This window comes from Balaenoptera musculus, chromosome 7 (assembly GCF_009873245.2).
Source record: "Balaenoptera musculus isolate JJ_BM4_2016_0621 chromosome 7, mBalMus1.pri.v3, whole genome shotgun sequence".
Classification (NCBI taxonomy): Eukaryota; Metazoa; Chordata; class Mammalia; order Artiodactyla; family Balaenopteridae; genus Balaenoptera; species Balaenoptera musculus.
Genome location: NC_045791.1, coordinates 69,614,555 through 69,626,559, shown reverse-complemented (window position 1 = coordinate 69,626,559; position 12,005 = coordinate 69,614,555). Strand labels below are relative to the sequence as shown.

The following is a 12,005-nucleotide window of genomic DNA, read 5'->3' as shown; positions in this document are numbered from 1 at the left end:
GAATGGATATGGAGGTACAGATTTTAAATCTGAAGTCATCAGATATGTGGAGATAAATATGAGAACAAAACTTGGATGAAAGATGAACTATTATCTACACGAAGATTAGAGAATATGCCATGGAGAAGGTAGACAAGTGGGAAAGAAGCAAAGGCCTCTCAGCCTCAGGGTTTACCCAGTGAGCAAACCCAAAAAGAGCCACAGAACAAGAGAGAACAATTTAAAAAATGAAGACATGCTATAAAGCACAGGAAGCTCAGCTCGGTACTCTGTGACAACCTAGATGGGTGAGATGGGGGGGCTGGGCTGGGAGAGGATACAGGTATACGTATAGCTGATTCACTTCATTGTACAGTGGAAACGAACACAACATTGTGAAGCAATTATACTCCAAAAAAAATACTACTAATAAATTCTGTGAGGAAAATAAAATAAAATAAAATAAAAAATGAAGAGAGCCATGCAAAGTGGTTTCCAAAATGATGGAATAATAGTAACAAAATTAAATAAGAGCACTGCAGGGAAAACTGAGCAATGAACATTATATTTTTCTGTAAGATATTTAGGACAGTAGTAAAATCTTAACCTTAACCAGTGACCTAAACCAGAATTGAAGTTGGTTGAAGGAGATGGCTAGGATGACAGTGGTTCAAAGAGTCTGACTATGAAAAAAGATAAGAAGATAACTCACTTACATCCTACCTCCTTCCAGAATATAATACGGTATGGTTAGTAAAATATAAAGTTAGACCAAGGGAAGGAGGAAAAGCAAATATCCCAGCCACATAAACTAATAAAATTGCTATGGTTAAGTATTAAATTCACTCTGAGCTTACTGGTAAGCAGGGCAAAAAAGTAAACAGTGCATATCACATTTTCACAGAAGTACAATGATCTCTCAAGAGAAATTTTTTCTGGAAACCAAAAAAAAAAAAAAAAAAAAGAAATTTCTCATTTGAGCCTAAAATTCAAAGGCCAATGTCCTTGTAAGGTTTTACAAAAAATGAAGCAATTTTTTAAAATGAGAAATTATAGAGTATTTAACAAATGCCCAATATTGTCCTAATAAGCCTTTTACAAAATGTTAACTCATTTAATTTTCACGTGGCTATTTCTTTTAATAATCCTCTATAGAATCTGGCAGAAACCTAAGTGAGTGCTGGCATTCCAGATGGCTTGATGATTCAGGGATGACCTATGCTTTGGAAGCTGAGCATAAGAAAGGATAACAGGATCAGCTGGAACCTTACCTCCCAGAATAAGAGAAATGTTTACCACAAAGTCAAAATGGATGAAGTCAATGGAAGAAAGCTACATTTAAAAACCAGATCATTCAGGAAATAGAACCTTTAACCAGATTAAAAATTTTTTTTCACAATCTTGAGGCCAGTGCTCTTAATTTTATAATGCAATTTGGAGATAATTGGGGTTCACTCTTGAAATCCTTGATTGAAAGCTCTCAGGTTTATCATATACCTAGATTGCCCCGAAACCCATCTAGCTATTGCTCCAAACTTTGGTGGCAAAAACAGACTCCTTTGAACTAAGGTAAACAAGGTTTCGTTATTGGCCATTCAAACTCCCAGGGCATCTGAGCAAATATTCTTTTAAAAAAAAATTTTTTTTAAAGTTTATTTTATATATTTAATACTTTTATTAATTTTAATATATTGAGGTTTTTCTGTTTTTTTGGGTTTTTTTAACATCTTTATTGGAGTATAATTGCTTTACAATGGTGTTAGTTTCTGTTTTATAACAAAGTGAATCAGCTATACATAAACATATATCCCCATATCTCCTCCCTCTTGCATCTCCCTCCCACCCTCCCTATCCCACCCCTCTAGGTGGTCACAGAGCACCAAGCTGATCTCCCTGTGCTATGCGGCTGCTTCCCACTAGCTATCTATTTTACATTTGGTAGTGTATGTATGTCCATGGCACTCTCTCACTTCGTCCCAGCTTACCCTTCCCCCTCCCCGTGTCCTCAAGTCCATTCTCTACGTCTGCGTCTTTATTCCTGTCCTGCCCCTAGGTTCTTCAGAACCTTTTTTTTTATATTCAATATACATGTGTTCACATACGGTATTTGTTTTTCTCTTTCTGACTTACTTCACTATGCATGACAGACGCTAGGTCCATCCACCTCACTACAAATAACTCAATTTCGTTTCTTTTTATGGCTGAGTAATATTCCATTCTATATATGTGCCACATCTTCTTTATCCATTCATCTGTCTATGGACACTTACGTTGCTTCCATGTCTTGGCTATTGTAAATAGAGCTGCAATGAACACTGTGATACATGACTCTTTTTGAATTATGGTTTTCTCAGGGTATATGACCAGTAGTGGGATTGAGCAAATATTCTTGAAGGATTCCCTCACTAGACAGGTTTTTTTGGGGGGCTGGGAGGGACAGGATGGGACATTTTTTTATGTAGAGTTGTCAATAAGTATTAGACAAAATAGTGTTTCAAAGTTATTGCTAAGAAATGATTTCTTATTTTGAAGGCAATGGAGCTAGAAGCTTCTGGGAAACATGTAAATCACAAAAGCAGCTCAATTTTCTATCTGACAAAAGGGGAAAAAAGAGGGATACAAGAGCCACTGAAGAGACAGAATGCAAGACACATTTTCAATAGAAAGCCGTTCCCATCATATAACCTTTAAGGACAACTTCTAAATACTAGTAACCTCATTTTTCAATTCTGGGCACCTGAACTTAAACTTGTTACATGCCTGGTAATTCAGATGATGTTAAGTAAGGTAAGTGAGTACCAAATGAAATTAAGCATACACATTCTAGTCTCTCAAGAACATTAAAGAGGTAGAAATTTGACAAAAGTCTAGCTTTTTAGAATGTGAACACATTTGAGTCATCCAACTGAAGATGTTAAATGACCTGCCCACAGTCATAAGGCTACTTTGTGGCACAAAACCATTATCACAGGATATCACAAATTTTGCTCATCACCAAGTGATTTTTTTTTTTAAATAACATTTTTCAGTCTGGGAGAACAACTTTAGCTTGGAATGCTTTAGGAAGGTGCCAATTTCAATTACAGGAAACATTAAGCCAGGTCTGAGACTGAAAGTATAAGAATCACACTTTCAGTTTGCCTTAAGATACTATGGGGCTGGAAAAAGCAATGTAAGTAGAAGGGAAGCAAAACAGGTCACATAACGTCAGTGCAAAGTCAGAAAAATAGCAGGATATAAAGAAAGCAGGCAGGTAAATTTTTACCTACAGTGAGAAAACAAAGTTTGCGTCCATTTATATTAACTCAAGACAAAATATCCAGGAAATTGCCTCACATACTGCGTAGGAAAAACCAATTTTGTTTTAAAACTCAACTGCTGTGCGGAATAGATGAGTTAACACCCTATCACTATTTATGTAAGCCACAAACGCTGCTTAACTCGGGTTTTTTCAGAGTTAGCGTCACATTTCATCTTGGCTATTTTGAGTTGTATTTTCAAAAATTCGCCCATCTTATGGAAGATGTCAGGCCAAAGCTGGTCCCCAGTGCCAACAGGTGGTCTGTACTGCGTGCCCCGTCTCCTCGACCACATGACCCTTTTCCTCCTAATCTCCTTTCGGAAACGTTATTTCCGGTGCCCCAGATGGCTCTACACACGCCTGAAGAAGCCACTCCAGAAATATTCAGAATACTCTGCTACGTTAGGCTTCCAAAGAGACGGTGGCAGAGGTGGAAGGAGGGCAGGCAGACAGGAAACTCGAGCCTAGAAAAGCAGCGAGTCAGGAAGGCACACGCTTTGCCCATCGCCTGACTCCGAAATGTCACTCGGTGATGTTCGTGGGGCACCACCCACCAAGAGCTGGGCGGGCGGCCAGGCGCTGCAGCCCGGAGCCGGGGCGCTGAGCACGCGGCGTGGGCCGGGCTGCCACAGCTCCAGAGCGGGGGGGGGGGAGGCAGACGGGCCCCTCCGGCCCCTTGGCTGCTCCACCCGGCGGCGGGGAAGGGAAGTGAGGGCCGAGCGAGGGGCTCAGGCGGGGAAGGCGCGGGCGGGGCCGGGCCTAATCACATGGCGCAGACTGCGCAGACCGCCCGGCATCTCTTTCTTCCTCCTTCTCGAACCTCCGCTCCCATCCCGCCCCACCGCAAGCCCCTCCCGGGCCCGGGCCCCACGCGGGACAAGGCCTCCTGCGCCTCGCGGAGACACTCACTTTTCTCCTGAAGCCACCAGCTCCTTGCCCTCGCTGTTGCCGAACCCGTCTGTCTCCCCCGGGCCGTCCTTGGGGTCGGACGCCGGCGGGGCCGCGGGCGGCGACGCCCCAGGCTGCGGCTGCTGCGGTGGCGGCGGCTGCTGCTGCTGCGGCTGCTGCTGCTGTGGCTGCTGCGTGCCCCCCTTGCCCAGCTCCTGCAGAATCTCCGAGGGGGAGCTGGACAGGCCCCTCACGAGGGGCCCCGCCGGCCGGCCGCCCCCGCCCCACCACGGGTAGAGCCGCGCGGCGGCCGCCGGGCCCGCTCGTCCCTCGCCCCGGGGGCGCCGGCACAGGGTGGCGAGGGGCTGCGCCCGCCTCAGAACCGCGCAGGCGGCGGCGGGCGGGCGAAGGAGCAGGTCCCGCAGCATCGCCGAGCCTCGCAGCCGCATCATGCCGCCGGGTCCGTCAGTACCCGCTCAACAGGGGAGGATGCTCCGGACGTGGGCGGGCGCTCTCCTCCGGGAACTTGGTCTCCGGCGGGACGGCCAGAGGGCAAAAGAGGGCAGGGACAGTGAGGTGGGTGTGGTTCCGGCTGCAGCTCCCACAAGCTCCGCCACCGCTGCCGCTGCAGCTGCTTCTGAGGCTGCCCGCGACCGCTTCTCACACCGTGGAGGACTCCGCACTGAGGCTGAGGCGCAGGGGCGGGCCCGAGACATTCGGCGCTCACCCTCCCGGGGGCGGGAGGACGCCGGCGGCCTGCCCCCTTCGCCTGCTCCGATTAGCTCAGATCCCCGACCTCGCTTCTGATTGGTGACTGGAGCAGTCAAATTTCTCTCGGCGCCCGGTGCGCGGAGAGTCGTGCGGAGGACTGGCGGGGGACGGGGAAGGGGAGGAGTCAAACTGACGTGTGAGGCAGGGCAGCCAGGCAGGGCTCCGGAGTAGCCCTTTCCTTCTCGCTTCGTCAGCACCGAGAGTGCCCTCGTTGGGAACGGGGGCCTTAGCGGTCTCGTCATTTACGAAGCGGATGGGCTCCTGGACTCTGGGGCCTCGAACTGTTTCGAAGACTGATGGGCAAAAGCCCCTGCAGCCCAGGGGCCGGCGGTTAGGGGGCTTGGCCGGGGCTGGAGTTTGGCCGTCGGAGCTCGGCTGGTCAAAGCTTGCCGCTGGTCCCCGGCTATCCGGTAAGGGCGTGTGGCGACGCCTCTGAGGGCCGCGGACCCGCGGCGGCAGCCCCAGACGAGCTTGTCCCTCTCCCAAATGTTACATTTACTTGAAACTTTCCATGGTTGGCGACTGTCCAGGTGTGAAGTGTTTTGGAAAAAATGAGCAAAATCCTTTCAGCTATGCGACTTAGCCATTTGGAGGATTGGAGTTCGGGGGACCTCAAAGAGAGAGGGGGAAATTCCAGAACACGACAGCTTTCCTTTTTAAAAATTGCTTTTTAAAATGCAAAATTGTAGACACTTTCCTACTTTAAAGCTGCTTCATCGTTGTAAAATAGAAGCATACGGATACTGGTTCTCTAAATCGTTTTCAGCCTAGTATCACTTTATCCATTTATCCTTTTGGACCTGTAGGAAAAGAGTTCCAAGGCGGTGATAAACTCTGAATTTTTCTTTAAGCCTACATGTACAGTCCACGCCAAAAAAACAAAAAACAAACAAAAAAACGAAACACACAGACTTTAGATGATATCCTGAAGCAATTAGGTTTAAATGCATGGATTCACAAAGGTTACTGGGATAATTTTTATGAAACAGGAAGGGTGTGTGAGGTGCATCGTTAACTGATCATCAGATTTAGTAATCATCATCTTAAAATATTGCACTAGATTAGTAATTAGGAAATCTGGTTGTACCTACAGGTTATGTGACCTTTGGCATGTCACAGGCTTGCCATGTTTAAGTTTTTTCTATCTACTCTTTAACCAGAAGAACATGGAAAAAGCTATATGTGTAGAGCACTTAACCACATTTTTTTAAGACAATTGCAAATTATTTAGAGGGCTTTTATTACTACTTAATGTTACCTGTCACTAAATTTGGTAAGAGTCAAAGTAACAATATATTCAGGAAAAGGAACATTAAGTTTTGGAGGAAAGGTAACATACTACATCTGCCTAACATTTCCAGTCTGACTTATCAAAGACATGAACCTGAATATTGTTCCATCTCTTAGATATAACTAGTTAAAGGACTGCCTCCTTTCTCTCAGCCACATCCAAGCTATTGACAAATCCAATTATTATTTTCCTCTTGCTTTTTCTCTTAGTTTCTCTAATTTTCCTATGAAAATTCTTTCCAGTGTTTAAGGGTTTAAATACTTTATAGTATACTTAACAAACGTAGAAAGTAAACCTAGTAAAAGATAATTTTTTAGAGTTTCAACTTTCAAGGATGAGCTGGTGAGAATGGACTAATGTTACTCCTGACATTTAGAAGAACTTCGAGTCTGCTGAAATTTAACCCCTTGTTTGAGAAGACCAATAAAAAGTTAGCAAGTTGAAACTACTATAAATTGAATTAAAATGTGACTCATTAATACTTTAATTTGATTATTTTCTTCATCTTATATAATTTTTTAAATCTTTAGTGATTTTTTAAATCAAATACAACTTTGGAACTATGAGTTGGAGTTAATTACTATTTCCATTAGGTTAATTATTCACCTATTGAGTCATATAATCATATAAAATAAAGTCTAGCACTGTACAAGCATTTTATGCACATACAATAGTCTACCAAAATTCCTACAAATAGAAAATGGCTCTTCAGATTAACATGTGGCTGGGTTGTCAGAGCTACTCTTAGACTTCCTCTTTGCTACTAGATACGTGCAGCTATCCTACAATAGGTTGTGGTCTCATAGCCATTGAGAAGGTAGTCAATCATAGAAAGGAAATATTGGAATTTTTGCACTTTGTATTTATTCTAACTAGAAGAACAGTTCCTGAGCTTCTGTGTTCTTTTGAAGATTAGAAAAGGCTAATGTTTCAAGATGGTAATGTAACCTATATATAAGTTCCAGATCTTGCCCTTTGTAAAAACTAAAAGGGTATTATCACAAAAACGAAATAGAAAATAATTCTCCTTTGACTAACAGCTTAAAAGAGTTGCCTAAGTTTTTTAGGTTTGTTGGTTTGTTTGAAATTCTTCTGTTTAGAGAATAGAGTAAGGTTCAGGAAACCTCTAAACAAGCTTCTGCTACTACTTCCCTTTTCTTGGTTTCCTGCTTTAACTGGCCAACTTCCTAGCCTCACTGATAAACCCTACCAAACATAACTTATTTTTCGAAAGCTGAATTTAGATCTTTATTAAAGTACTATAAATCCCTCATCTATAAAATGGGGATAATATTGGTATCATATCTCATAGGGCTGTTGTATTAAATGAATCAATACATGTAAAGCACTTGGAACAATGATAGTTGCACTCTATAAGTGTTAGCTATAATTATTATTTTTCCATGAGTGAATAAATTTTGTTGTGCAATGTGATTAGTTGCCACATCTATTATTGAAAAGGCAAACTGGGAATTGTTTTAAACCATCTAATCATAAAATAGCATTTAAGAAGAAGCTAGCTCCCTAAAATGAGATCATTTTCTTCATTTTTAGAAAACAAACCAATAATTTCCAAAGTATCTTAAAATAGAGAGAGACTGCTGCAAAGACAGATTAAGCAAAGCTGGGCTCAGTGCCCAACGTACCAGCTACTTACAAATAACTAAAAAAAAAAAAAAGTAGTAAACAAAGAATTGCTAGACCAAAAAAAAAAAAAAAAAAAAAAGCTGGCCTGAATATACATGTCACATACAATTAAGGCTAAAAATCTATCCTTTGCCATCTATGTAAAGTAAAATGAACTTCTGTGCCTTGCAACATCACACAAAAATGGCAAGAGAGATTTTAATCACATCTGAAGAGACTATTTGCATGGTCTCATTTAAAATACTAACTACATGAAATTCTTTTTGAGGGTCCCCTGATGGCTGGGATGGAAGTGCAGTGGTAATCAGTCATTTTTCTTCATTCAGAGTGATATGGTAAAGATTTCAGTTAGTTCAGTTTATAAATTAATATTGTTTAGACTTAGATCACAATTACATGCATGGGGCCTCCAGATATTTATTGATTTTTTTCAAAGTGATTTTAATTTCTTATTTTTTTGTAGATTCATAGAAAATATTAAATTGGACTAAATCCCATCCTAGATATCAGAAGGTCTTACTTGTATATTAGCAAAACCTAAAAAAGTTTTGATTTTACAAGTATCCTAAAAGTCAGTCAAAAGGATACCTATTTGACTATGAAAACAACCTCTGTGGTGGATTGTATTACTGTTCGCAAATATTTTTGTCCCTCTCAATGGGAGGTCTTTACTTCCTCACCTTGTTGAATGGCAGGCTTGGCCTTATGCCTTTGTTCAACGAAATGTGAATGGAAGTGATGTAAGCCACTGCTGAGCAGATAATGTGAGTCATCACTTGGTTCTATCATCTCTCTTTTCCTTTTGGTACATGAACAGCAGGTTCCAAAGAGGGGATGATTCCTTTACCTGGGTCCCAGATTGATGGAACAAAGCTGAAGATGACTGTGGTTGACAAACAACATGAAGAGAAATAAACCTTACTGTAAGTAATTTCAACTTGGGCATTATTACCATAGAATGACTTAGGTTGACTGATATATCATCCAACTTGAATGAAAATTTGGCAGCCATGAGACTAATATTGATAACAAAGAGTATTTGAGAACTCTGAAAGATAGGCAGTCGTCCTCTAGAGCAGTGGTCCCCAACCTTTTTGGCACTAGGGACTGGTTTCTTGGAAGACAGTTTTTCCATGTGTGCGGGGGGGGGGAAGGTTCAGGCGGTAATGTGAACGATGGAGAGTGATGGGGAGCGGCAGATGAAGTTTCGCTCGCTCACCTGCCGCTCACCTCCTGTGCGGCCTGGTTCCTAACAGGCTGTGGACCAGCACCTGTCTGCAGCCTGCGGGTTTGGGACCCCTGCTCTAGAGCAGTTGAAACTGAGAACCACTGAGAGGACAGTCAGAATAGGCATATTCAGAATAGGCGTTCTCTTTCAGGGATGATTAAAACCAAAGTTCAGCTAGGAGATGCTTGATATATATATATATTTGGACACTTTGGGGAAAATTAACAGTGGTTTGAAGTATGAGCTCCATATCAATTATGCTATGTTGGTTTTATGCTCTGAAATCTAATGTTGGTTCCACATCTGAAATTTGTCACATTTTCTAAGCCCTGGAAAAGAAAAATGAACCTGGGCTTTTGTCACTTTATGCTCATCAAATGGTAAGATCATATTACCAGTTTGGAAAACAATTACTGAACCCTGCTGAAATCATTATTTATGGAGCTAAATCCAAAATTCAGACATTTGGGAAAATAGCATCAGAGTCCACAGCAATGTATTTTGATTTTCTGAGGTGAAGAGAAATCAGTATTCATTCTCTGTAAAGAGCAGGTTCCTTCAAATTATCTTTACTTTTCAAGCATCTGACATCTACAGTTAGCATGTGAGTCCCTCTGTCTAATTATAAGTCGCAAGAGGCAACTCTACAAAAGAAAGATTGACTTGTGATAGCGCTGCTTCTCATAGTGACAACACCATGTGGTATGTTCTGACGCAGAGCTTTATTCATATGCACCCAGATAGTACAACAAACAAACGGTGTGACGTATAAAAAAAATCTCTGTAGAAACAATCTAAACGTTTATCAGTAGGAGAATGGATTAAAATGATGAGATAAAATATATTATTTAAAATGAATGATCCCCAGTATCATGTATTAAAGTGGATAAGTTTCAAAAACAAATTACAGATGGATATGTATTTTATGATACCATGATTATAAAATTGTAAAATGTGCAAAACAATATATTATTTATAGATGTATACATATGTGGTTTCCAAAGTTTCAAATGTGCATAAGAATGATAAACATCTAATTCAGTGCACTGGTTATTATCTCTGGGTATGTAAAATGGGGAATGGGATTGAAGAAATGTACAAAGAGCTTCAACTGTAATGAACGAACTGTCTGTAATGACTGAATTTTTAATTTAATTTTATTTATTTTTGGCTGCATTGGGTCTTCGTTGCTGTGCGCAGCCTTTCTCTAGTTGCAGCAAGTGGGGGCTACTCTTTGTTGCGGTGCGCAGGCTTCTCTCATTGCAGTGGCTTCTCTTGCTGCGGAGCACGGGCTCTAGGCTCGCCGGCTTCAGTAGCTGTGGCACGTGGGCTCAGTAGTTGTGGCTTGCAAGCTCTAGGGTGCAGGCTCAGTAGTTGTGGCGCACAGGCTTAGCTGATCCTCAGCATATGGGATATTCCAAGACCAGGGCTCGAACCCGTGTCCCCTGCATTGGCAGGCAGGTTCTTAACCACTGTGCCACCAGGGAAGTCCCTGTAATGACTGAATTTTTAAATAATAATTTTTTAAATCTGAAGTGAATATGGTACCGCGATAATTGATACACAGGTGTTTGTTATATTCTCTTTTTCTCTGCGGTTGAAATATTTCCTAATTAAAGAAATGAAGCTTTGTTATAATGTTGAAAGCCATTACTTTTCTCTAAAAATTATAAGTGTAGAAAATACTACAAATCCAGTATTCAATTTTTAATGTTCCCTTTTAAACCTTTTTTAATTTTGCCTAACCAATGCTGGGTGATACAAGTAGTAGGCATATATTTACCTTGTAAATATAGTTCAGGTGTGCAACCAACAAACAATATCCTTGAACTAAAGGCTTTACAAAAGGTACAAATGACTAATATTTAACTGAAAAACCTATATAAAAAATTATCTGGTTCTTGACTATATCAAACATAAATATGAAAGCAATTCTTTAATTAATACAATATGAATAAAAGTACATCCTTTTTTCCTTTGAATTTAAAGAAGTTATTTATCTTTGTAACATTCCTGTTGGGGACAGGTGTTAATTGTTAAATTTTATGGCTATAGAAATTATAAGTTAATAAGATAACGCAGCTAATTAATAATACAGTTGGCAAAGACATGCCCTCCAGCAAGATGTGGCCCTTGCCCTCATTTCTTTTGAACCATTGGAGAAGTGCCTACAAGAGATATGCTCATTGGTGCAAAAGCACCACATGGCTCTTAAAAATCTTTAAGAGTAATTTCCCCAGTGAGAGGCTCCGTAAGTAACTTGAGTAAAGCAGACCAGGTTAATATGTTAGGGAATGATGAAGCCCAGTAAGGTGGAATCGGAATGGTCTGTCTAAAGGGGCAGTAGTTAATCCACTCCAGCCAATTTTAGCTAAGTGGAATGCAGGCACATTTAGATAAACCTTTGGATTCTTTAAGATAATACAGAAATATGATTTTAAGAAATAAACAAAATTATCTGACTTTTAAATGCAGCTCATTCAATTTTCTTTTAACACTGTGCTAGTCAAACAAAACATCTACAAGAATAATTTGGCGCATGGGCCATCATGTTTCCAACTCTGCCCAGAACAATCAGATGATGATAGCAATATAACATTTTTGAAGTTTATTCCTGGAGCAGATTCTACTCCAGACCATTAGTCCTAGCCAGTCATGGAAATTCCATTTCCCTTGAAATTGCTGCAGCTATCTTAGCACCAGGAGAGAGCCAGCCTTAAGGCAAACCCAACACGTCAAGGCCAACAGAGTGGAGAGATAGAAAGAATCTGGAATCTCCATGATATTCATGGGCTACTGACTCAACCAACTCTGATGCCTTCCCTCCTTAGTTACACGTGATACATTTCTTTAGTATTTAAGCCATCTTGGATCTGGGTTTCCATTAAGACAACCTGACT

General features: G+C 41.3%; 1 protein-coding gene and 1 long non-coding RNA gene across 4 annotated transcripts in view; one reads left to right on the top strand and one right to left on the bottom strand.

The window, feature by feature from the left end:
• GLS (glutaminase) overlaps positions 1-4,868 on the bottom strand; it is an 80,153-nt gene extending 75,285 nt beyond the window's left edge. For all 3 annotated transcript variants that reach the window (XM_036858647.1, XM_036858648.1, XM_036858649.1), the window contains exon 1: positions 4,190-4,868. In XM_036858647.1, the coding sequence (XP_036714542.1) occupies positions 4,190-4,620 (431 nt within the window). In that variant the 5' untranslated portion in view covers positions 4,621-4,868. The remainder of the gene's footprint in view (positions 1-4,189) is intronic.
• A 227-nt stretch (positions 4,869-5,095) lies between these two features.
• LOC118898493 overlaps positions 5,096-12,005 on the top strand; it is a 158,464-nt gene continuing 151,554 nt past the window's right edge. The window contains exons 1-2 of the long non-coding RNA XR_005020707.1: positions 5,096-5,349; positions 8,695-8,800. This is a non-coding gene — a long non-coding RNA (uncharacterized LOC118898493). The remainder of the gene's footprint in view (positions 5,350-8,694; positions 8,801-12,005) is intronic.